This window comes from Mesoplodon bidens (genome assembly GCF_964165515.1).
Source record: "Mesoplodon bidens genome assembly, chromosome: 4".
In the NCBI taxonomy this organism is placed as follows: domain Eukaryota; kingdom Metazoa; phylum Chordata; class Mammalia; order Artiodactyla; family Ziphiidae; genus Mesoplodon; species Mesoplodon bidens.
In genome coordinates, this window is record NC_138160.1 from 9,418,612 (window position 1) to 9,445,106 (window position 26,495).

Below are 26,495 nucleotides of genomic sequence, written 5' to 3' on the forward strand. Positions count from 1 at the left end.
CTTTGTTGCAAGATTGCTTCAGAATTATGAAATGTGCATTATTAGTTGGCATAGGCAGATAATCCAGATTGTTAAAAGTATAATAATTACGGAAGAGAAAACTCAAGTTACATACGATTATAGCCCCTCCGTTCTAAGTAGGAACTTGAAAGTGTAGTTGCAGAAGACGCACCTTCCCCCTCTCTCCCTCCTCTGTGGTTACAGCCCATCCTCACTGGGAAGAGCGAAGCCCTTCTTGTGCCACAGGCAGGGTGCCACCCAGCTCTGCACCTCCACTGCAAGATCTGAGCGTAAAGTTTCCCCAGGTTGTCTTTTAGGTGGAGATCTGGATAGAGTAAAAGTCCACTTCACATACTCATCATATGTATCAGACAAAAAGGAAAGGATTGCTTGAGGTTTTTAAAGTGCCCTTTGTGAAGAGATCCTTCTGTTTCTAATTTTTGTTTTCTAGGTTCAAAACTTTTTCTATGATTTTTTAAAAATCAAGTGCATTTTTATTTATTTCAAATGCAGTGGTGGTAGGTGAGATGCTATTTGATCCATAGGGCACGTGTAATCTGTGAAGTTGAACTTTATAGCAAAGGAAATTGTACAGTGAAATCTCGGAAAGTGGCCACAAATTCCCTTCTCCCACCGTGCAGTCTGCAGCCGCTCTTGTTGCGAACAGAGACAACATCACGAGTGAAATGAGGGTCTGAGGAGGTGAATTACCCCCAGCCCCACCCTCATTTTTTTTGGTGTCTCTTTTGTTTCCAGCACTGTACTTAGTACTGTAGTAGAATGAGGTATGGGGTCTGCCTTCAAGGAGCCCAGTTAGAATGGAAAAGAACAAAAAAATGAGCAAAAGTTTCCATTGTAGGTATGAGTAAAATGCCACAAGGAACACAGAGAAAGGACCCACCTTGGGTGAGTCTGTGATGACCTGGTGGTGCTCAAGTCCTGTTTTGTGTATACAGGCACCCCTCCCACACACCCACACCACAGTTCCTCTTTCACCCTCTTGCAGTCTACTTCTGCTCAGTCCTACATGGCACTACAACTGTCTGTATGTCAACAGCAGTAACCCACTTTACATTGTCTAATCATCTTTTTTTTTTTTTTAATTTATTTATTATTTTTGGCTGTGCTGGGTCTTTGTTGCTGTGCACGGGCTTCTCATTGCAGTGGCTTCTCTTGTTGCAGAGCATGGGCTCTAGGCGCACAGGCTTCAGTAGTTGTGGCTCGTGGGCTCTAGAGCACAGGCTCAGTAGTTGTGGCTCACGGGCTTAGCTGCTCCGCGGCATGTGGGATCTTCCTGGACCAGGGCACGAACCTGTGTCCCCTGCATTGGCAGGCAGATTCTTAACCCCTGCGCCACCAGGGAAGTCCCTAATCATCTTTTTGAAATTTCTTCCTTTAGATATGTAACAGTGCCGTGTCTTTCTGCTTCTCCATGTTTGTTCAGTAACTTTTCTTTAGGACAAGAAGCTTCATACCTGAGAACCCCAGTCATTCACTCCTTTCTTTGCTTAAATGGAGCAATCCCTTCTGCTAGCTGCACAAATCCAAAGGTGGTGTGATGGAGCAGAATAGTCCAGAAATAGACCTACACGTGTACAGAGAGCTGCTTTTTGACAAAGGTGCAAAAGTCAGACAAATAGTGCTGGGGTAACTGGACGTCCAGATACAAGATTAAAAACTGATCCGTATCTCAACAGTTGTAAAAATTAACTCATGGATTACAGTCCTAAATGTTAAAACCCCAAACTATATAACTTCTAGAAGAAGACCAGGGGGAAAATATTCAACCTTGGGTTATAACCCCAAAAGCACAATCCATAGAAGAAAAATTTGATGAATTGGGCTTTATCAAAATTGAGACTGTCTGCTCTTTGAAATACAATGAGATACAATGAAATACGATGTTTAGAGAAGCCACGGAGTGGCAGAAAATATTTACAGAACATTTCTGATAAAATGCATTCGGAATAAAGAAGTCTCTAAACTCAGTAGTAAGAAAACCTATTTGCCCATTTTAAAAATGGGCAAAATATTTAACACACTTCACTGAAGAGGATATGGAGATACATATATATATGGCAAATTACATGAGAAGATGTTCAACACAGCCATAAGTAAAATGCAAATTAAAACCATGAGATACCCGTTCATACCCGTTAGAATGGCTAACACTAAAAATACCGTACCACGTGGTGTGAGGACATGGAGGAGCTGGAACTCGCATACCCCGCTGGAGGGAATGTAAAATGGTACAACTACTTTGGGAAATAGCTGGGCAGCTCGTAAAAGGTTAAAACCTGTTTACTTACCACTCCTAGTTCTTCACCGAAAGAAAACGTGTACGTCCGTATGAAGACTTAAACACATGCGTGTTCGTAGTAGCTTTATTTGTACTAACCCAAAGCTGGAAACAATCCTCGTGCCCATCAACTGATGAATGGATAAATGATTATCCATATAATGAGATACTGCTTAGCAACAGAAAGCAATTCACTATCTGTATATACAGCTTGGACAAATCTCCAAATGGTGATGCTGAGTGGAAGTAGACTCAAAGCGTACTGTGTGCTTTTCATGTATGTAGAACTCTAGAAAATACAGAGTAACCTACAGCAATCTAGAAAGCAGATCAGTGCGGTAGGGGTCGGCAAGGAGGGATGTGGGGGGATTCCTCAGGCATGTGAAGAGACGGGGCAGAGAGGACGCATGTGTGTGACGGATGTGTTCACTACCTTGATGGAGTTCTGGTTTGACATGTCAGGGTGTACCCAACTGTACAGTTTAAATTTGTGCAATTTACTGAATGTTAATTACACCTCAATTTTAAAAAGTATTGTATGTTCATACATTGTCTTTAACTGACCATTTCACACCTTCTCTTCCTCAAAGTGCCACCTTCTCCACCTTGCTGACTTCGGGCTGATGATTTTTATTCCTGTTTCACTTAGAAGATAGAAGCAGTCGGAACAGAACTTTTCACAAGTCCACACCCTCTGCCCCAGCAGCCCCTGTGTTTACTGTGCTCCAGGCAGCCTCCCCTGTTCCACAACAGGTCAAACCTCAGGGCCTTTGCATTTGCTGTTTGCCATGCCTTAATATTCTTCCTCCAAGCTCTCCCCAGTCTCCTCGTTTCTATACTAAAATGTCTTTTTTTAGGGAGGCCTATCTGAAATTGTAGCTACTTCGGCATTCCTGTCTCTTGCTATATTTTTCTCTTTCATATTAACGTACTGTACAGTTTACCTATCTTGTTTATAATTGCATGTTTTTCCCTCACTTGAATGTAAGCTCTAGAGATTGAAAAAAAAAAAAAATTGGGGGATTACTACTGTATTCCAGGACAGTCCTGGGACATATTGGGCGTTCTATAAATATTGTTGGGTAAGTAAATAAATGAATGAATCAGAATCAAAATAATGTATATATGGTTAAAATAAAACCCGAAAGCCATCCTCCAGCGGTGAGGTAGCTTGGTGTTTGCCTCCAGACTGTGCTCTGCATAAGCATTCGTTCACTGATGCTCTTATCAACACGGGTGGTACGTGCCCAGGACTGCTCTGCAGGGGGCTTCTTTCACTTTATATTTCTGAGCTTTTTTTTTTTTTTTTTTTGCTGTACGCGGGCCTCTCACTGTTGTGGCCTCTCCCGTTGCGGAGCACAGGCTCCGGATGCGCAGGCTCAGCGGCCATGGCTTACGGGCCTAGCCGCTCTGTGGCATGTGGTATCTTCCCGGACCGGGGTACGAACCCGTGTCTCCTGCATCGGCAGGCGGACTCTCAACCACTGCGCCACCAGGGAAGCCCCTGAGTATCTTTTTGTGTCAGTACATAAGTAGCTATCCCATTTAAAACTTTTAGCTGTATTGTATTCCATTGTGTGGATAAGATTATGATTTAAGTTTTCTGAAAGGCAATTGGTTAACCCATTTTATTACATGCTATAGTAAACATTTTGTCCATATTACTTTACCAGTATTTCTGTAGGATAAATTCCTAGAAGACTGCTAAATCATCAAACATATTTAAAGTGCCAAATTGCCCCCAAATGTAATAATGAACACTCATCAGTGTATGAGATTCCTCGTTTTCCCATATCGTCATCAACATTAAATAGTGCCTATTTTCAGTTTTGCTAATGCTGTTAATTTGGAAACGTGTGTGTCATTTGGTAGGTAAGTTGCCCAGTAGAGAAGTTGTGTTTGGGGCTTGATACTTCTAGGGAAGGAAGGAGGGCTTGTCACTGGCCCCTCCTGGAGACAGCTCATTCTAGTTCTTCACCTTCGTGTCGAGAGGTGAGCAAGGTGAGGTGGGTCTCAGGGCCTGTTTCATTCAGTGTGGGTGTTAAGGGCAGCTGCAGCAGCCAGCCAGGAGACCCCTAAACTAGATAGGATTCACACCTTGTACGCTGCGCTGGTCAGCATCCACCAGAATGGAACAGTTTCTCCTACCCTTGGACCCAAAACTATTGTATCGGAAAAGGTAGCTTATTTTCTCCTAGACCCGATTAGATTGGCTCAACCGTCCTATCTTACTTAGGAAAACAAGTTAAATAGAATCTTCTTTTAGCTGGAAACTGCCCACTGTCTAAACTCTTAAGTGGCTCTTGAACTGCCAATGAGTTCACTAAGTGGTGCCGATTGGGCCACGGGAACAGCGCGTGCGAAGGCGTCGAGGTCAGACACGTCTAGGACAGACACGTCTAGGACAGACGGATAGGGGCGCGTGCAGGATAACGAAGCAGTCTGGGAAGGCAGGGTCCAGATTCCTTCAGGGAGGCCCGTGCTGCGCGCACACACCAGCCTCCAGGACTTTAATGGCTTCCTACCTTGGAGGACACGAGGCATCTCGTTCCAGAGCTTCACGGAGACCGTGCAAAGGAAGGGGGGGGGTCGTTTGTGAATTCGCCGCTCACATTTGGCAGTGGGAAATCTATCAAAAGGCCCTTTCCTAAAGGAAATGTTCCGCTCGTGCAGCTGTGAGCTATCTGTTAAGGCAGAGGGGGCGCCGAAGCCACACTGCTCAGGCGCGTTCCGCCCCCGCCTCCAGCACTGGCCAGGGGCCGGCTGCGGCTCGGGGCCTGTGCGCGTGCGCGACGCCAGAGGGGCAGGGCCCGCGCGTGTCTCGGTTGCCTGGATACCGCTACGAAGCAGTAGCGGCGGTTTGCGCTCCAGTTGCCAGGTCGCGGCCGTTGCTAGAACTGGCGGTCGGTCCTCATTTTCCGAGGAGCCCGAGGAGGAGCGGTAAGAGCCCTCGTCGGCCGTCCGCGCCTCACGAAGCCGGCCTGTCGGCCCGCCCCCAAACCTAAGATTCCGGCCGGGCCCTGGCCCCGGCCCCACCCGAAACCCGGGGAAAGGCGGGCGGCCAGGCCTGGCCCCGTTTAAACCCGGAACCCCGACCTGGTTCGGGATCCCGGACCTCGGTCCCGCCCCAGACCCCTGTCCCCCGCCAGGCTCCAAACTCCGGACCCGGGACCCCGGCCCCTGAGCCCCGTGGCCGTCGCGTCTCCCCCGCTCCTCAGGCTGACCAACCCGCCCTTTCTCGCTCCGCAGCACACCTTGATTCTTCCCAGCTTGGTCCTGGTCTGCGGAGAGCGATGCCGCTTCCCGACACCATGTTCTGCGCGCAGCAGATCCACATTCCCCCGGAACTGCCGGACATCCTGAAGCAGTTCACCAAGGCTGCGATCCGCACCCAGCCCACCGACGTGCTGCAGTGGTCCGCGGGGTAAGCGCCCCAGGGCCAGCGCCTGGGAGAGCCGGCCCGTCCCCGTGCCCAGTCGTGCCTAGTGAATCCTCCTTCCTGGACCAGTGGTCCAACGCTCGGGACACTTAGGGTACCGGCAAAACTTTAATTTTAGCATTGGTGGTATCTACACCGAAGTATCTATCTAGGAAACATCATGGTTTATTGACCACGAGACCAGAAATTACTGCAAAATGCTCACTTATCTACAAAGCAATGACAGCTCCATTGTTGGAGAGTGTTATTTATGCAGGTAGAGTAAAATTTGTAAAGCAGTTACACTGGGTAAAATGTTTCTGCATTGTGTTACAAACTATCACAGTTTCTTTACTGGTGAAATGATTTTTACAAGGAGGAATCTTATGATTATGTTCCTTGCCTTCAGAGAATCCTCCAGGATTAGGTACCTATTGAGTTTACTGGAACCAGAAGGGCTGGTTCACGTTGGGGTAACCATCCCAAGGCTGCTATAAGGTCAAACTCTGCACAGCTTAATTCACAACACATGAGCCTTCGCAGTTTCTTGCAGCAAACATTCTAACCATTTCCAGGAACAGACATTAATAATTTAAAAGTCACAACTCAACAGACCTTAGAACCATTCAAATAAACCCTGTTGATTTTATAGGAAGGCTCTTTGTCCTTTTTCAGTAAACAAATTGACTCAGAAACTCAATTTTGTGGTCCCAAGAATCAGTATAAATTTAACTTAATATTTTTTAGTAACTAGCGTGTCAAATTTTGCTGACCTTCCCTAAACCGTAGGACCAAAGTGAATTTAGTTTCTTATGACTGCTGTTAACATATAACCACCAAACATGTTGGCTTAAAACAAGAAATATTTATTCTCTTACAGTTCTGGAAGTCAAAAGTCCAAAATCAGTTTCCCCAGGCTACAGTCAAGATATTGGTGGGACTTTGCTCTCTCTGGAGGTTCTAGGGAGAGTCTGACCCCTCCCCTTGCCTTTTCCAGCTTCTAGAGCTGCATTCCTTGCATTGTTTGGCTCGTGGCATACCTCCATCACCAATACTGTGGCATTCTCACATCTACCGCTGCCTCCCTCTTCTAGGGACACTTGTGATTGCATTTAGGAACCATCCAGATAATCCAGGATGATTTTCACGTCTCAAAACCCTCACTCACATCTGCAAACTCCCTGTTACCGTGTAAAAGAAGATCCACAGCTTCCAGGATTAGGACCAGGATATCTTTGGGGCCCTTATTGCACCTACCACAAGAGGCTACTGGTTAATCCAGCCCTTTGCCTTCTGACAAATGCTTCTGTCTATTGCTTCTGAAAGACTCTCTCAAGGTTCTTGCCCAAAATTGTGGCCTCTAGTATTAACCGTTATTCAAGACTAAATAAGAGATAAAACTGATTCATAAGAGTTTATTTGTTCTCTACCAAACATTCCAAGATTTAATCTTTTTTTTTTCTTGGAACATTATATTTGGTAACACTTTAGAGACAACTATTTTAAGCTTCACTTTAATTTAAAAGGCTTAATCAAGAAATTTCTGAATGTTCCATGCAGCTAATTACTCTTAAGAGCAGTTTTGGAGTTTAGGAGGAAAAGCAAGCATTAGTCATGTGTCCCAACTCTCTCAGAACAGAATCTGTTAGGGAGAGATGTCGTTGAGAAGAGGGTGAATTGGTCTTTGAAAGATTTCGTAGCGATTGGGGTTAAGACAAGACAGAAGAGGAAACAGCGTATAACACGAGGGCCACGACAGGAAGGGAGAAGCAGCAGAAGGTAAAGCAGAAAGCCAGGGTGCGTCTGGAAGTGACTGCTGTGGAAGGTTCCAGCAGGCATTCAGGGGAGGGTGCTTCTCAGACGAGCCTCACCCCCAGCCTCTGCCACGACGCAGTGGCTAATTGGCTGTACATGATTATGTCATTGAGTCCTGAAGGCTTGTGCTCACGTGCACCTTATACTCGAGGGCATGTGACACAAGTTGGCCTGGCCGCTCAGGCAGGCTTCCTCCGCCTCGGCTCTATTGCTGCTTTGGAGCGACATCTCTTTGGGGGGTGTGGGGCTGTCCTGTGGATTAGAGGGTCCTTAGTGGCCTGCTGACCTGCCCCCACCAGGTGCCAGAAGCACCATCCACCCCAACTTGTGGCAACCAGAAGTGCTTCCAGACGCTGCCAGTGCCTTCCTGAGGAAGGGGCGCTGCTCTACAGGCTGGGCCGAGCCTGATGATTGGTTTGACGGGTGGTGAGGAGGAAAGTCCGCGAAATCGTTGAAAACCCTAATTAGGAACAACATGGCAAAGCGAAGCACCCCCTCAACCTGGCTCCTTAGGTCTTCAGTCCATGTTTGTCTAACTGCCTGCCTTTTAGCTTTCTCTCAGACTATTAAATTCACGAAATATGACTGGACTTGTCCTAAAAGCATGAAAACAAAGTCGAATTTGAGGAATGGAGAGAGAAGAAAGGGATGAGATATAAAACGTCTGTTAGCCTAACAAATACCTATTTATCTACATTTTGTTACATCAGAGATGTCTCTATTTACTCATATCTTTTTTAAAAAGTTTATTGGAGTAGAACTGATTTACAGTGTTGTGTTAGTTTCTGCTGTACAGCAAAGTGATTCAGTTCTACGTATACATCCATCCATTCTTTTTCAGATTCTTTACCTGTATAGGTTATTACAGAATATTGAGCAGAGTTCCCTGTGCTCTACAGTAGGTCCTTGTTGGTATCTGTTTTACATAGAGTAGTGTGTATGTTAATCCGAAGCTCCTAGTTTATCTCCCCCGCCCCACCATTTCCCCTTTGGTAACCATCATTACTCATATCTTTTAAATTATTACCTGTGGCCCTGGATGATTTAGTGTTTTGTTTTCCTGGATATGTCATTTCTTTGATGGAGGTAAAGTCATGGGGGCAGCAAATGATGTGGCTTCAGCCGGCGGCCCCGGCTGACACGTGCCCAAGGGGAGTGAGTTTTGCAGAAGGACCCTGCCTGGCACCCTGACCCCTCCAGCCAGAGCCCAGGTGTACACCCCCTCCTGACTTGTTGCCCCAAACTGTCTCTGTGCCCCAGCTTATTCCCAATTTAAGCAGTAATATCCATGTCCCAGAAAGGAACAATTAAGGGAAAAAATACTTAAAACAAACAAACAAAACCAGGCAGGAAAAGTGAAGGGTAGGGGGAGGTCCGCACCTGACTTAGCCAAACAGTGATTTCCCTGCTCCGGGTGCCTTAGAGCTGAATAGGCACAGAGATGCTTGAAATCAAGCCCCTCAAAAAGCAGGGCCAAGCCCCCCCAACTGTCAAAGTGGCATGACGGACCATGACCTTGCACTCCGGTCATGCGGGGCCCCGACCTCCACCTCCTCTGGCAGTCTCAGGACTCTGATGGCGTTCGCTGGATAAGTGTAGCACCTGTTATGGGGGTCCTGAGACCGGGGCTGCCATTGTCCATGCTGTGCAGACAGAGAAACTGAGGCACAGGTGGAGGTGAAGTCGGAGAGCTGAGCGGAGGAGCCGGGACAGGAGCTGGGCCAGGGGACCCAGCACTGTCCTCCCTCATCACTGTCACCCTCTGGGTTCATTGACACAAGTGCATGAATTTAGTGGCTGGTTGTGTGCTGATGAGCCTTCAGAGATGTCTGTCGTTGTTAGGTATTTTTCAGCTTTGTCAAGAGGAGATCCACTTCCTGTAAAAGACAGAATCGAAATGCCCGTGGCCACTCAGAAAACAGACGCAGGCCTGACTCAAGGACTTCTTAAAGTTTTGCACAAGCAGGTACAAGAGTTTGCTATCAGTCAGCTGAACTTGCGATAAAGCGCCGCAGAAAAAGCTCCACAGTCCATGCAAGCCCCGCTTTCCCTGCAGTAAACCTTCAAGGTTTATTCAAAGAAGGAATCTTGGATTCAGGGCCTTCCTCTGGTTTAAAGAACCCAAGATAGCTATTCATGATTATATAGAAATATAATTTCTTTTAAATACCAAATTAAGATGCAAGAGGCTGCTAGACTAAAAAAAAAGATCTGAAAATACGAAATTTTAGACATGGGAGTTGCAAGCTCCTTCTTGAAATATGTGTTTATAAAAACTATGCTAACGTGATAATCTGCCACCTTCTTCATCTGAAAGACAGATTGCCCTTGGGCGTCTGGCTTCCAGCCCTCCTGAGAGCCCTCGAGACCCACCATCTCACTTGGAAAGTTCATAGAAAGCGTATTTTATCTGAATGATTGGGCTGTGTTGCTAAAAACAGCATCAGTGGTATAACCCTGAGTTTTAAAGCGACTCGTCCCCGTTGTACATCTCCAAGTCCTGTGTCCCTCTTCGGGATGTGGTGACTTCTGGAAACGAGATTTTCCCATTTCTAGTTTTTCTAGATTTTCCCATGTCTAGTTTAAGGGACAACGAATATCCACTGCAAGGGGTAGTTCAGGAAGAGACGCTAAATTTGCTCAAACCTCTTTCACGCAGAATATTGCTAGCAGTCCACAGGAGTTACCAATGTTCATAAAGTTGTCTACAAGAGTAGAAGGAATCAATTTATTGTCACTGTTGAGATTTACCTGTTAGCATGTTTCAGGGTTGGATTTTATTTGATTTATTGAAGTGTTATCTGTATTGTGAAGTATTTCAGGCAGACAATAGAGAATCATGTACGCCATGTCTGTGTGTCCATTTTATTAAGTCATAACATTAGGCCATGTTTGTTTCCCAGTCCTTTTTTCTCTTGAGAAGTAACTTGTTGCCAGTCTCTGGTTCCCAGCCCCCCTCTCTGCCTGTGCACCCCCTGTCCCCAGACACACACATCCCCCGCTCCCCTCCCCAGGGCTAATGGTGCAGTGAATTCAGAGTTCATCTTTGAAAGGGGATGTGTGCTCTGTTTAAGTCTTCAAGAGCGTTATATTACTTCTTGGGGCTTTAAAACTTACGTAGATTGTGTCATGCTGTGTTTTCTAAACAGTGTAGCCACAAGGAATATGTGGAATTAGCAGATCTTGAGCAGAAATGGAAAAATCTGTGCCTGCCAGTAGAAAAATTCAGAGCTCTCTTGCAGTTGGATCCTTGCGAAAACAAGATCGAGGGGATAAAATTTTTAGCACTTGGATGCAGCATGCTTGGTGGGGTACGTACCTATAAATAGCATATTAATAACTCTGTGTGATCATAGGCCTGGCTTAAAAATAATTTAGGTGTTTCAGTAACTGAAGGAACACTTTCATTACTTTAGTAATCTTGTCTTAGAAAGGCAATTTTTTCCATATGTTTATTGTATTTAGGCTTATAGTTACTTTAGTTTACAGAAGTTAAGTACTTATGAATGCCTCAATTTAAAAGATGTTTACAGTAGACAAACCATATAGATACTGTTAAAATGTGCTTAGTTTTTGGAAGAGAATGCATCAGTGACTTTTATTAAACTACATGTCACTTGGTAAATGATAATATGTTGCCCTCATCTGTGCAAAGAGGCATAAAATTACTTTCTATTTTAGTTAAAATCTGTTATTAGTAACTAATACTGTAGATACCTTGCTGATGTTAAAAAGTATAACTTAGGAATGAAGAATTCCCTGGTGGTCCAGTGGTTAAGACTCCACACTTCCACTGCAGGGTGCATGGGTTTGATCCCTGGTTGGGGAATTATGATCATCCCACAAGCCAGGTGGCTCGGCCAAAAAAAAAAAAAAAAAGAAGAAGACGAAAAAGAAAAAGGAATGAAGACACAGACGTTCCTTAAGGGAGGCGGGTGTGGTAGGGAGGGGTGGAAGTCTAGAATCTCTCTTTAGCCTTAGTATTTGAGTCACCCTGTGAGACACAGGGCTCAAGTGCAGGGAGAGTTACCACTTTAAGTTTGTGAAGAAAGGGGTTGAGAAAAGAGAGCTAGCTCCCTTTACTGCAGAGACGAGCAAAGTTTGCTACCCTCTCCCTTCAGTCTTTGGACCCCAGAGCACCTAACTGGCTAACTCTTAGTCCTCACTTCATGGGGTGCCCTCATCTCGGGTCCACGCATCAGCCTCCTTAATTCTGTTTAAACTTTTAAGAATTACTTTATGTAGCACTACCTCACGTGACCACTGACACAACTAACCACCTGCAGCTAACCTCCACCCCGTCCCCCTGCTGCCCACACCTGAAGCATCAGCTCCCCTGGTCTCACGCTTCCCATGGATCCCAGATGGACCCCAAGAAATGCATCATTTAATTTTAGTTGGTTTTAACTTTATGTTGTTACTAATCTTCTGGAACTCTTTTTCTTTCCCAAGTAGGTTTCTGTTTATTCATCTGTATCATTACAGACACTGTGGTTCATTCATCTCCTCTGCTGTGTGAATACAGTGCAATTTACTGGTTCTGTTAATGGTCCCAGCGAGAACCTCTGAAACCCCAGTAAAGTCGGGTGTTAGGCTGGTCGCTCCCTTTTCCTGTGTACCTGCCTACAGGCAGTGTTTCCGGTCAGCCATAGAGACAGCGGTCAGCCCTGGGCTGGACACCTCAGACCAAGTTCCCTCCTCTAGGCTCAGAGGCCACCAGGGAGAATCCCAGCGGGGTTTTATTGGAGGAAATTTTTTTTAAGATAAATTTATTTATTTTTATTTATTTTTGGCTACGTTGGGTCTTCGTTGCTGCGCGCGGGCTTCTCATGGTGGTGGCTTCTCTTGTTGCGGAGCACGGGCTCTAGGTGCGTGGGATTCAGTAGTTGAGGCATGCAGACTCAGTAGTTATGGCTCACGGGCTCAGTAGTTGTGGCACACGGGCTCAGTAGTTGTGACGCACAGGCTTAGCTGCTCTGCAGCATGTGGGACGTTCCCGGGCCAGGGCTTGAACCCGTGTCCCCTGCACTGGCAGGCAGATTCTCAACCACTGTGCCACCAGGGAAGCCCCACTGGAGGAAATTTTATTTGGCTTTGTTCATCTGGAACTCTGGAAGCAAGATTTTAATAATATAAAATTAATAGCTAATATTTGATTTTATGGTTTGCTCCTCTAAACTTAGTTGTGAAATTTAGATTTTTATAATGATGAGACATTAGACTATTTCATATTTGGGGATCCACCTTTGTAATTTCTACCTCCCTAATCAGGAGAATCAGCCACTAGATTTCAAACCAAACCAAGCCTGTTTTGCACGATAAGACCTCTTACCGTGTGTGGGGTGTGACACTCGATGGAGACATTTGTTAAGGACGGAGCTTCCTTTCTGAAGTGACTACTGGGGAGGGGACAGGGTGGCAGCACACACGCTTCTCTGTCCTTCCTAGAACGTGTCACTGATCCCCGTCAGCCAGCGCGGGACCCTGCCCTGTCCCCTGAGTAAGCCACCTCTGCCAGGAGTCTTTGCTGTTGGCCTCTGACTCTCTCCTGGTGCCAGTGGCCCCCTTCTCACTGTGGAAAGCGGGAACCTTTCATACTTTCATATCCAGGCAAAGTTCGCAGCCTGAGGTGCCAGCTCTGCCCTGGCCTGCCCACCCCCCATACCCCAAGTGCAGGGCTAACAGCCGTGCTCTGGGTCCACGGGGGCCAGGAGGAGCCAGGCCCAAGGCGACACTTGTTTTGTTGATGCACCGAGTGCCCGCGTTGGTGGGGTAGCTTGGAGATGCCCCCGGAGCGCAGTGCTGTGACTTCTGGGAGACGCTTCTTCATCTAGTTTGGCATCTTAGCATTTGTCTTTACGCTTAAAAAGAAAACCTTCAAAAAGGAGCAGATGAAGAAGTGAAGCGAGATGAGGAGGAGGAAGTTCTCGTGGGTCACTGCCGTCCCCCTCATCACACACAGGACTGCTGTGAAATGGGACGCCGGTCGCTCTGCCTGGACGTGTCGTAGCGACTCCTGCTGCCCCGTCCACTCCACGGCGTCTCACGGCTTGTGGCTCTTCAGTTGCTCTTCGGAGCCACTCTAGTCAGATGAACCAAGTTCTCTGCAAAGACTGGAACCTCAGATGTCTGAGCCACACGCGTCATTCACCCTTCCTTCCTTCCACGGACGTTTGTCGGTGTGGCCTTGCGTGGGCCTCGCCCTGAGCGCCGAGCATCCCGACGCCCCCTGCCCGTGGAGGGACGTCCGGTACATCCTCGAAGCCCCGAGCGCCGCTCTGGTTCTCACATCGAAGCTTCCAACGGGGTGGGGGAGCGTTGGGGGCTGGCCGTGTCTGTGGGCACCTCTCCCTTGCCGGGCGAAGCGAAAACAAGTGTGTGTTGTGACCTTCACCTTAGGTCTCTGCAGCCCCATCAGTGATCCTAAGCGTTAAAGAGGTGGATCAACATTTTTCATCGGCTTTTTAAAGCACGGAGATCTTTTTTGGAATGTAAAAACGTTGTGGCCCAAGTCCCCACTGCATCCACACGCGACTGACAAAGCCCGTAATGACGAACTACCCGCCTGCCTCTGGTTCGGGTTTGAGAAGCCTTTGCACTTCATTGACAAGAGCGCCCCTCCGTGTGTACGGCTGCCCGCATACGCGCGTGTCACGTAATTTCCCATCAGAACGTACTGCTTACGAACGGCCAGCGTTTCTAGGGTTCTCACCAGGCGCGGGAATGTTCGGAGCCCTTTGTCTGTTTTCTCTTTAGTCCTCCCAGCAGTCCTTGGAGGACAGTCCTGTTCTCCGAATCGCAGGGTGGCGAGCTGTGGGCGGAGGCTCGGCACCGCAGGTGGAGGTGGTTGGGCAGCATCCGGACTCAGACCACGGGCTCCGGCGATGCCGCTACCGGTAGACGCGGGGAACGGAGGGGCCCCTGAGGATGTCCCTGTAGCCCAGGGAGCGCGCCGCCCTCAGGCTGGGACACCGTGTCAGAGGGTCAACTCCTTCCCACTGATACCGTTTTATATCCTCACGTGATCCGCACCCCGGAAATCTTTGTGTCAGCCTCCCAACAGCTCTGGCTCTGGACATCTCAGACCCGCACCCGCGCCCAGCTGCAGTCTGGTCGCTCGGCCCGCACGCCCCACAGCGACTCCTGCTGCCCCGTCCACGCCACGGCGTCCACTCCGCCCGTTGAGTCCACTGTCTGTGACCCGTTGAGATGCCCTGTGCGCTGCAGGCAGCACCTGGCTCGCTCCCGGCCGCTCTCCCCAGGGCCCCCCATTCGGGGTCCCGCTGGGCCTCTCGAGCCCATTCTGAGATGCCCACCCCTGCGGCCAGTGCAGAGATGTGGCCCTGACGTGAGTGCAGGCGTCCAGCCGCAGGCACGTTTAGGAGCTGCCTCTGCTGACGAGGCAGCTGATCGTGGGCGCCTGGGCTCACTGCCCCCCAGGCTGAGCGTCTCCTCTGTGGGGAAGGGCGGTTGCTGGGCCTGGTAGCCCCTCCCTCCGTCCTTTCAGCCTGATGGACTGGCTTCACTCCAGCACCATGTCCGGCCAACCGGAGAATGTGTGTCTCCCTCCGGCACCGGCCATAAGCCCCAGGACAACGTTGTAAATTAGGAAAGCTGAGAGGATAAGGAAACGAAAAGGGTTGCAGGCTTTTTAATTTTTGTTTTTTTTTAACATCTTGATTGGAGTATAATTGCTTTACATTATTGTGTTAGTTTCTGCTGTATAACAAAGTGAATCAGCTATACGTATACATATATCGCCATATCCCCTCCCTCTTGCGTCTCCCTCCCTCCCACCCGCCCTATCCACCCCTCTAGGTGGTCACACAGCACCGAGCTGATCTCCCTGTGCTATACGGCTGCTTCCCACTAGCTATCTATTTTACATTTGGTAGTGTATATATGTCCATGCCACTCTCTCACTTTGTCCCAGCTTACCCTTCCCCTTCCCCATATCCTCAAGTCCATTCTCTACGTCTGTGTCTTTATTCCTGTCCTACCCTAGGTTCTTCAGAACCATTTTTTTTTTTTAGATTCCATATGTATGTGTTAGCATACGGTATTTGTTTTTCCCTTTCTGACTTACTTCACTCTGTATGGCAGACTCTAGGTCCACCCACCTCACTAGAAATAACTTAATTTCGTTTCTTTTTATGGAGAGTAATATTCCATTGTATATATGTGCCACATCTTCTTTATCCATTCATCTGTCGATGGACACTCAGGTTGCTTCCATGTCCTGGCTATTGTAAATAGAGCTGCAATGAACATTGTGGTACATGACTCTTTGAATTATGGTTTTCTCAGGGTATATGCCCAGTAGTGGGATTGCTGGGTCATATGGTAGTTCTATTTTTAGTTCTTTAAGGAACCTCCATAGTGTTTTCCATAGTGGCTGTGTCAATTTACGTTCCCACCAACAGTGCTAGGGGGTTCCCTTTTCTCCACACCCTCTCCAGCATTTATTGTTTGTAGATTTTTTGATGATGGCCATTCTGACCGGTGTGAGGTGATACCTCATTGTAGTTTTGATTTGCATTTCTCTAATGATTAGTGATGTTGAGTGGCCTTTCATATGTTTCTTGGCAATCTGTATATCTTCTTTAGAAAAATGTCTATTTAGGTCTTCTGCCCACTTTTGGATTGGGTTGTTTGTTTTTTTGATATTGAGCTCATGAGCTCCTTGTATATTTTGGAGATTAATCCTTTGTCAGTTGCTTAATTTGCAAATATTTTCTCCCATTCTGAGGGTTGTCTTTTCATCTTGCTTATGGTTTCCTTTGCTATGCAAAAGCTTTTAAGTTTCCTTAGGTCCCATTTGTTTATTTTTGTTTTTATTTCCATTTCTCTAGGAGGTGGGTCAAAAAGCATCATGCTGTGATTTATGTCATAGTGTTCTGCCTATGTTTTCCTCTGAGAGCTTTATAGTGTCTGGCCTTACATTTAGGTGTTTAATCCATTTTGAGTTTATTTTTGTGTATGGTGTTAGGGAGTGTTCTAATTTCATTCTTTTACATGTAGCTGTCCAGTTTTCCCAGCACCACTTATTGAAGAAGCTGTCTTTTCTCCACTGTATATTCTTGCCTCCTTTATCAAAGGTAAGGTGACCATATGTGCATGGGTTTATCTCTGGGCTTTCTATCCTGTTCCATCAATCTATATTTCTGTTTTTGTGCCAGTACCATACTGTCTTGATTACTGTAGCTTTGTAGCATAGTTTGAAGTCAGGGAGCCTGATTCCTCCAGCTCCATTTTTCGTTCTCAAGATTGCTTTGGCTATTCGGGGTCTTTTGTGTTTCCATACAGATTGTGAAATTCTTTGTTCTAGTTCTGTGAAAAATGCCAGTGGTAGTTTGATAAGGATTGCATTGAATCTGTAGATTGCTTTGGGTAGTAGAGTCATTTTCACAATGTTGATTCTTCCAATCCAAGAACATGGTATATCTCTCCATCTGTTTGTATCATCTTTAATTTCTTTCATCAGTGTCTTATAGTTTTCTGCATACAGGTCTTTTGTCTCCCTAGGTAGATTTATTCCTAGGTATTTTATTCTTTTTGTTGCAGTGGTAAATTGGAGTGTTTCCTTAATTTCTCTTTCAGATTTTTCATCATTAGTGTATAGGAATGCAGGAGATTTCTGTGCATTAATTTTGTATCCTGCTACTTTACCAAATTCATTGATTAGCTCTAGTAGTTTTCTGGTAGCATCTTTAGGGTTCTCTATGTATAGCATCATGTCATCTGCAAACAGTGACAGCTTTACTTCTTTTCCGGTTTGGATTCCTTTTATTTCTTTTTATTCTCTGATTGCTGTGGCTAAAACTTCCAAAACTATGTTGAATCATAGTGGTGAGAGTGGGCAACCTTGTCTTGTTCCCGATCTTAGTGGAAATTATTTCCGTTTTTCACCATTGAGAACGATGTTGGCCCTGGGTTTGTCATAAAAGGCCTTTATTATGTTGAGGTCAGTTCCCTCTATGCCTCCTTTCTGGAGAGTTTTTATCATAAATGGGTGTTGAATTTTGTCGAAAGCTTTTTCTGCATCTATTGAGATGATCATATGGTTTTTCTCCTTCAGTTTGTTAATATGGTGTATCACGTTGATTGATTTGTGTATATTGAAGAATCCTTGCATTCCTGGGGTAAACCCCACTTGATCATGGTGTATGATCCTTTTAATGTGCTGCTGGATTCTGTTTGCTAGTATTTTGTTGAGGACTTTTGCATCTATGTTCGTTAGTGATATTGGCCTGTAGTTTTCTTTTTTTTAACATCTTTGTCTGGTTTTGGTATCAGGGTGATGGTGGCCTCGTAGAATGAGTTTGGGAGTGTCTCTCCCTCTGCTATATTTTGGAAGATTTTGAGAAGGATAGGTGTTAGCTCTTCTCTAAATGTTTGATAGAATATGCCTGTGAAGCCATCTCGTCCTGGGCTTTTGTTTGTTGGAAGATTTTTTTTTTTTTTTTTTTTTTTTTTCGGTACGCGGGCCTCCCACCGCTGCGGCCTCTCCCGCCACAGAGCACAGGCCCCGGACGCACAGGCCCAGCGGCCATGGCCCAGCAGCCGGGCCCAGCTGCCGGGCCCAGCTGCTCTGTGGCATGTGGGATCCTCCCAGACCGGGGCACGAACCCAGGTCCCCTGCATCGGCAGGCGGACTCTCAACCACTGTGCCACCAGGGAAGCCCTGTTGGAAGATTTTTAATCACAGTTTCAATTTCAGTGCTTGTGGTTAGTCTGTTTATATTTTCTATTTCTTCCTGGTTCAGTCTTGGAAGGTTGTGCTTTTCTAAGAATTTGTCCATTTCTTCCAGGTTGTCCATTTTATTGGCATAGAGTTGCTTCTGGTAATCTCTCATGATCCTTTGTATTTCTGCAGTGTCAGTTGTTACTTCTCCCTTTTCATTTTAATTCTGTGTCACAGGCTTTTTAAAACTGAGATTTGGAGTCAGTGCTGCTGTGTGACCCTGAGCTCAGGCCACAGGGCAGGAGAGAGACCCCCACGGTCCTGACTCTGTTCAAAGGGTCAGTCAGGGTATTGTCCACATTGCTATTTTCCTGCAGCTAAAAGGGACGTGGTGGGAGCTGTGAGGTGGCTCATGGTGTCGTCACGAGAGCAGCTGTAATTCTGAAACTGGAACAACCCACGGAACTGGCACTGGGGATGCTCAGGAGGCCACAGTGCCCATGTTTCTCACGCGTCTCCACTTGGATTTGAGATCCAGCTCAGGCGTGCATGCTGGGCTGCATACAGTGCAGCCACCTCCTCCTGGACGAATTTCCAATGAGAGAATAATGGGCAGGTGGTTGGAGAAGGGGGCGCTGGCCAGGGAGGGGTCCATCCTTGTGGCTGGTGAGCAAGTAGCCTGACAGCCCACAACCCTAGGAAGTGAGAAATCTGTTGTAGGAAACAAAGTCTCCAAACCAGGCAAGGTGCCTCATGAATCCTTTTGGGTGTAAAAATTGCTGCAAATCTTTTTGTCAGAAACGTCAACACTGGTAATGTCATCTCGCCTTTGCAGAGGGAAGTGATGCCAGAACACTTTGATGTGTTTTTTCCTTAAATAGCTCTTCCTCGGAAGTCCTGGAACCTCAGTCACCCAGCACTCCTGTGCAGGCTCCTCGTCAGCCACCTCCTCCCACCACCCCAGGCCCCACGGTCCCACCCTCGTGACGACTGCCCTCCACCGTGTGGGCTAAAACAGCAGCATCTAATGTAGCAATGTGTCCCTGAGACGTTTCAAGCAAGGAGCCAGTAAAATACACAATTTCGTTTTCACCAAGTCTTCCCTCAGGACAGCCTTTCGGGGGCCCGGCGTGGGCAGTGGTCCTTGGAGAAATGAATGCTGTCATTTTTCTAACTAGAGCATCGTTCTGCCCGCAGAGTTGGGCTAATGTCAGGGCTGCGCCATTGCCCCAACCCTGCCCCAGTGCATTCTGTCTCAGCAGGGCTGTCGGTCGGGGTGGGGCATGGCTGGTAGCTTTGCAGACACCCCGAGTCACCACTGATGGCGATGGGGGAGATGTGTTCCTATGGTCCAGCCGAATGCCTGGAATCCAGACACGTGTAAGCTCTGTCACTCGCTCCCCGAGCCAGCCTAGTGACTGTTGGCGGTGGTGGAATGTGGTGGTCACGCCCGAGCTCAGGAGTTTGGCTGCCTGCGTCCCGTCCCAGCTGGCTTACCTGGGACAAGTTACTCAGCCTCTCTGGGCCCCCTTGGCCTCATCTCATGAGGTTACCATAATGAGTAAATGAGATGCCAAGTCAGGCTCTCAGAGGGTCCCTGGGACGTGGAGGGTGCCAGCCATTCGCAACTTCTGTGCAAGAACCTCATTTCAGTCCCCCTGCCTTTCCCCTCCTGCTACCGGAAGCACAGGTGATTTTTCTCTGATATTGACCATGAGAACCTGGTCCAGCTCCTGGCACTTGAAGAAGCAAGCTGCCGTGTTGTAAGAGGACCTCAGGGAGACCCCCTGTGTCGGGAACTGCAGGCAGCCTTTCAGAGCTAAGGGGTGTCTCCGGCCAACAGCCAGCAAGAGGCCAGCCCCCTTCCAGTCCTACAGCCCCAGGGAGTGAGTTCTGCCCTTCCCTAAGGGCAGCTGCAAGTGGATCCCTCACCAGTCGAGCCTCTGGATGAGAACCAAACCCTGGCTGCCACCTGATTGGAGCCTCACAGAGGGCCTGGCGAAGCAGTGCCGAGGCTCCTGACCCGCAGAAACTGAGAGAGAATGAATGTGTTGTTTAAAATTTACACAGAGCTGGCTCCAGCCCTTTGCGTGTCCCTGAGGCCATGGGATGTACTTCCCCCACAGTCACTGTTCTGGTCAAGCAGGTCTGCGTGGGACTTTCCCTAAACCTGCACCTTACCCCTGGGGACTGTCCTCTGTAGCCATCCCACTGGTTTTTTCTTGCTGTTTCTCCTTGTGAGTGCAGCCCAGATTCATTCCCACGGGAGCTTCTATGGAGGGTTCTAGTCTGTCTCCTAGGCTTGCTGTCTGAGCTCTGTCCTCCCTGCAGTGGCAGCCGCTCAATTTTAGTGCCACCAGGGACGTCCCAAGTCATTCCCATTTAAAAAAATTTTTTTTTAATTCTTTTATATTTTTTTCCCATTAGATTTTTTTCTATTAAGGTATAGTTGATTTACAGTGTTGTGTTAATTTCTGCTGTAAGAGTCATTCCCATTTAACATAAAATAAAATCGGGGGGCCTCCCTGGTAGCGCAGTGGTTGAGAATCCGCCTGCCATTGCAGGAGACACGGGTTCAATCCTTGGTCTGGGAAGATCCCACATGCTGCAGAGCAACTAAACTCGTGCACCACAAGTACTGAGCCTGCGCTCTAGAGCCCGTGAGCCACAACTACTGAGCCCACGTACCGCAACTACTGAAGCCCACGTGCCAAGAGCCCATGCTCCGCAGTGAGAGAAGCCACTGCAATGAGAAGCCCACGCACTGCAATGAAGAGTAGCCCCCGCTCGCCGCAACTAGAGAAGGCCTGCATGCAGCAACGAAGACCCAACGCAGACAAAAATAAATAAATAAATAAAATAACTCTATTTAATAAATAAATAAATAAATAAATAAAATCTGGGAATCAAATTTTTTTCAGGCCAATTACTATACATCTCGATCAACCCTTTTCTTTTTCTTTCTTAAGGCAATTATAAATTCCCCTAGTTCTTAATTCACACCGAGAACGTACTTTTGAGAGAGCTTCTGTAAAATGTACTCAGGTGTTTATTCTGCTGCTGTCTTTCCTTTCAGTTTAGTGAATCCCCGTAGTAACCGTTTCTCCACCTGGTTTGTGGTGTTTCTAGTCATTGAACACTGCGATGAAGCACCTGTGTGAGATCCTGACCGCTGACCCCGAGGCGGGGCCTGCGCGCATCCCCTTTGAGACTTTCTCCTACGTCTACCGTTACCTGTCGGGACTCGACTGGGATATACCTGCATCAGACACGGAGTCCTACCTCTCCTCTCTGAAGGACAGCATGTAAGTGCTCGCAGGTGTTTCGGTGGCGGGACGACTTCTTTCTTCCCATTCTTCTCTGCTCTCAGATAAAGTGGTACCCACGAATCCGGCCTTTTGTAGAAGGGAAGGTGGCACACGCTGTGCCCCGAGGTGTCACTTAGTGATGCTGAGGATACCCGGGCCTCCGGAGGCTGTGCCGGTCTCTGCAGACTTCAGAGGGGAGACAACGTATCCCGTCCTTAAGAAACATGTATCCAAAACGCATCTTGATTCTTAAACACGGGATGTCACATGGTTTAAAACCGGGGCATGTTCAAAAGTAAGAATTCATTTCTCAACAATGAAACACCGAATGGGTCCCTGCAGGTGGAGGGCGTGAGTGAGGAGCGACCCCGTGCCCCCTGCCCTCCCCCGCCCCGTGCTGTGCTTCCTGTGTATGGGGGGGGACGCGGGGGGAGGGCCACCCCTCTAAGGGGGGCGACGCAGGGGGAGGGCCGTCCCTCTGGGCGGGGGGACACGGGGGAAAGGGCCACCCATCTAAGTGGGGGGACGTGGGGGGAGGGCCTCCCCTCTAAGGGGGGCGACGCGGGGGGAAGGGCCCCCCCTCTAATGGGGGGGACGCAGGGGACGCGCCTCCCCTCTAAGGGGTGGACGCGGGGGGAGGGCCACCCCTCTAAGGGTGGGGACGCGGGGGGAGGGCCGCCCCTCTAAGGGTGGCGACGGTGCTGCTCCGGGCAAGCCAAGCGGGAGGAGGAGGCCCGTGATGAGAGGGCAGCGCCCCAGGCTGCCAGGCCTCCCAGTGCTGCCTCTGTGCCGGGATGTAGTCGGGGTTCAGATCACGAGAGCGCCAGCGCTGGGAGCTGGTGACGGTGACGGTGACAGCCCCGCCGCCTGGCCCCTGAGAGCCCACGCCCTGCAGGCCCATCACCACCACCCAGGCCCGGCCCCCTACACCGTCCCCAACCGCCCGCGTCTGGGGTGCCCTGGAGCTGACCTCTCAGCCTTCCCTGTCCCTCCCTCCAAAGCCCTTCCTCCCCTCCTCCCTTCAGAAGCGCACCCCTTTGAGGACCCGCCACCGGACTGGGCCTCCAGACCCCGTCCTCCCATTTTTTTCCCCTCTGGTCCGTCATCCACCGACTTGGCACCCTCTCCCCTCCCCCTCGAAACTGCGGCGCCTCCGTCTCTCTCCGCCTCTCCACGCACCGCGGCCGGCCCCGCACAATGACCTCTCGGACCTCCGTCTGGCGGCCGCGGTTCCTTCATCCTCCTGGGCCTCCCCGTCTCCCCAGACACCACGACTCCCTGGCCCTCTCCTCGGCCGTCCCAGGGGAATCTGCCCGCTGCCAGCGGTCGCCCCTCCCTTGAGCCTCCTCTTTCCTGACCCCCCCCACTCCGCCCCGTGCCGCCCGCTCGTGCCGCCCGCTCGTGCAGCCCGCTCGTGCCGCCTGCTCACCGAGAACGAGCCCGAGGGGGGGCCTGGCGTCCTGCTAAAGCCGCTGACCTGGGGACCGCCCCCCGCCCCTGTTGCCGTCCCCGACCAGGCCCCAGAGCGGCTCCCACTAGCGCACTGACCAGAGCCCTCCTGTCCCCCTCGCTGTGGCCGGCCTCCGAGCCCTGTCCCCTTCCCGCGGGGACCCCAGCCCCTCCTGGCACGCGGCCCCTGTCTGACCTCTGACCTCCACACTCGGATGTCACAGCGCCCGCTCGCCCTCTCCTCGGCCGTGTAGGTGGGTCCGCTGCACACGTCCCAACAGAACTCCATGTCCCCCGGACCTTCCCCTCCGCAGTTCTGCTCCCCCGCTTGTGGACCGCGTCACCGTCCCCCCACTAGGTCAGGACAAGACGTGGGGGACCCTCGACGGAAGCCCCTTCCCCCCGACCCCTCCCCCCGGGACCCGCTGCTGCCCCTGGTTCTGGCCCCACCGGCTCTCCCGCCTGCACCTCCCCAGCTCGGCCGTTCCCCAGACGGCGGCCACCGGCCCGGGAATGATGACTCGAGTCACGCCCCCGCCACGCCTTCCCGGCCTCTCGCCCCCAGGGGCTGATCCCTGCCCGACCCTCGTTTGCCTGGTGAGCGCTGCCTGTGCGTCTCTCCCGCCCGCGGCACTTCAGCCACACGCCGCCCTGGGTTTGGAGAAGACAAAGCTCGCCCGACTCCAGGCCTCTGCCCTGGTCTCAGACACCCCGCCCATCTGCAGGGCTGCCGAGGTCCTCAGCTCAGCGAGGCCTCCCCTAAGGGGCTCTGCCCATGAGGTAGCACCTTCCGCCCTGGGTCCCTCCATGAAGCCGTCTTCCGTGCTGTGCGTGGAGCACAGCCATGCGGCGGGTCCAGCAGCCTGGGGTGGTGTCTGCACGCGCAGCAGTGCTGGGGGGACAGGGGTGGATGCACCCCACGGATGGTGGAGATGGCGGGACACGGGAGCCTCTAAGGAGTTCGGGTCATGTCTGGTGGCACTAGGGAGCCATAGAAGGTCTTAGGGAGCGTGGTGGTGAATTTTGGTTAGAAGACCCCTTGAGCAGCAGGTGTAAGGGGACTAGCTAGGAGGCGTCTGCCAAGGTCTGGAAAAGAGCTGGCAAAGAAGGGAGAGGCTTTTTAGTGCTGCCTGGATTTGGGTGGCTGATTGGAGGTGAGGAGTGAGGGGAGGGAGCCTTCCAGCATGCCCAAGTGGCCCCCGCCCGAGTGGATGTTTGTGTCTCTCCCAGGAAGGACCTGGGGGCGGCAGGACTTGTGAGTTGATGGGCCTGTGGCGGGGTCGGGGAGGGGGCTGCAGGGCGTGTCAGGGAGCTCAAACCCGGACTGGGGTCCTCCCAGGGGGACGCCGGGCGTCCCAGTGTGAGGAGAGCACCAAGGGTGGGGCAGCGGGAGTCCAGCCTTTTTGACGCGGGGGCAGTGAGTAAGGAGGACCTGGAGCAGGAAGAGTGAAGCGGGGGAACGGACGCCAGGAGAGGCTTGGGGGAGGGGCGGGCAGTGAGGGGCCTCGTCCAGAGCGGCAGACCCCAAAGCTGTCCCTTACGCTGGCCACAGAGGTCACTGTGCCCCTGGCACCGGTGACTTCCGAGGAGTGATGGGGACAGAGGAGGTGAAGTGTGGCCTCCAGCTACCCACGCGGGTACAGCTCACACGCCCAGGAACGGGGAGGTAGGCTCGACCTCCACAGGGAGGGGCCGAAGGTAAATAGAAGGGCATTTAACTGCCGGCTGGGAGGTCGGGGTTTATAACCTGGTGGTTGAAAATACAGACAGTAACGGGATTCCCCGGCTCCGGAGCAGAGGGTGGTCCACTCCCCATCCTCCCCGGCCCGTCGCCAAGCGGCCACAGTGGGAAGCTCTCCCACAGGTGTGGCTCCCCTGGGCCCGTAAGAGGCGGTTCCTTTTTACGGTAAAATATATTTTAGAACCACTAACTTGTGTTCCTTTTACTTTTAAATATGAGCCCTCAAGACAGCTCTCATTTTCCCACTGACGTGGGAAATCAGCATTGTTACAGTTCAGTGTTTTTACATCCACTAAGTTGCTAGTAGAAATTTACTAATGTTCACCATCTTTTATCTATAGATAAAAAGTCAAAAGATATACTGTTATCAGTGCCAAAGTTTCATAGACTTAAGACAGTCCTTTGAGTTTTACTGGACCAACGCTTAAAATAGAAATATACTTTTGTTATACTAGTGACTAAAATTTGAGTTGTCAATAAAGAAAAAACTACAAACATAGTACTGAGTTTTTCACCTAGAAAGATATGTTCATTTTTTGTAAAAGAGAATAGAGTGCTTTATTTTTAGAGGCAAGAATTACTGATTTGAGACCATAAATGATCAATTTTTTAAGGTAAAACTTATAAATTATACTGTATTCCATAAAAATTGTATTGTGTGCAGTAAGAAATTACTAATAAGTGTCTTTATCTGTTTCTAATTTAGAGACTCTAGAAAGAATGGCATGATAGGACTTTCAGATTTTCTTCGTTCTAAAGAGGAAAATGTAGAAAACCTCGAAAAGAAAACTCAGAAGACATAGGCCATTAATACAGAGAAGAACACATTTTAATGTCAAAATAGTGCTTTTTAAAACCTTGGCATCAAATACAACTTGTCATTAACCACATGCATATGTAGTGTGAGTTTTTCTTGTAATGGAATGTGACCAGTGCATCGTGGGGCCCTATTTAATGGTTATTCTTCACCGTGTTCTCCTAAGAACCTTAAATGCAAAACATTCATAGCAGTGAAATGATCTGAGTAAAACAGTGTTTGGATGCTGCAGAGTAGGAAGGGGAATGGGCAGTTTAAAATCAGCCGTATCTCTTCTTCTTTCAAAACTCCTGAGCATCAGGAAGGCAGATGCCCTCTGCTCCCTGGCAGCCACACCTAAGGCTCCCTGGGAGGAGAGTCTTCCGCCGAAGCTGGGTCTTCTCTGTGACAGGAGGGCCTGGAGGACTCACAGGCTGGAAGAGCATCCATGGCTGGGAAGCAAACTGGACCATCAGCTTGGACCAGCACTTGGTCCACTGGACAGAGATAAGCATTGAGATCCTTTATTTGCTTTCTTGATATAAAGTCTTCAAAATGACTGTCAATGAATACATCTTAGATTATTTTTCTGAGAGCTTGGGAATGGTTTGGCTTGTCTCTCTGCAGATTTGTTACCATGCTAGTAAATTTTATCGGTGTTCAAAGACTTGTGAAAACCCAAAGTTAGGAGATGCAGTTGTTATCTAAAGAAGTGTGTCATTTTTTGCACTGAAAGGTGTGAAGTATATTTTTCATCTGGACACTAAGCTACTGTATTTGAGATGATCTTTTTCCTGGACTTACAGTCACCCTTGCAGTGAACAGATGATATAGAGAGACTATTCGTAAAATTACAAGAAACTTTTCAGAGTTGGAGTTTTAAGAGCTTTTGCAATTTTTGAGTTGCTTTAAACCTTCTCAAAGTTTGATTTCCCCAAAGAATTTAAGTATTTTTCTCCTTCTAATCATAAAGCCTCCATGCACG

The 26,495-nt window shown here is 49.2% G+C and overlaps 1 protein-coding gene across 2 annotated transcripts; it reads left to right on the forward strand.

The window, feature by feature from the left end:
- Window positions 1-5,109: 5,109 nt before the first annotated feature.
- ROPN1L (rhophilin associated tail protein 1 like) lies at window positions 5,110-25,653 on the forward strand. Of its 2 annotated transcripts, none has more exons than XM_081231997.1 (6): window positions 5,110-5,239; window positions 5,549-5,723; window positions 9,375-9,498; window positions 10,682-10,843; window positions 21,346-21,521; window positions 25,421-25,650. In XM_081231997.1, the coding sequence occupies exons 2-6, from the start codon at window positions 5,593-5,595 to the stop codon at window positions 25,515-25,517; spliced, it is 690 nt and encodes a 229-aa protein (XP_081088123.1). In that variant the 5' UTR covers window positions 5,110-5,239; window positions 5,549-5,592; the 3' UTR covers window positions 25,518-25,650. The 2 variants fall into 2 exon arrangements, with proteins under 2 accessions (XP_081088123.1, XP_081088122.1); XM_081231996.1 differs by having other exon boundaries at window positions 5,204-5,239; window positions 5,569-5,723; window positions 25,421-25,653.
- Window positions 25,654-26,495: the final 842 nt, after the last annotated feature.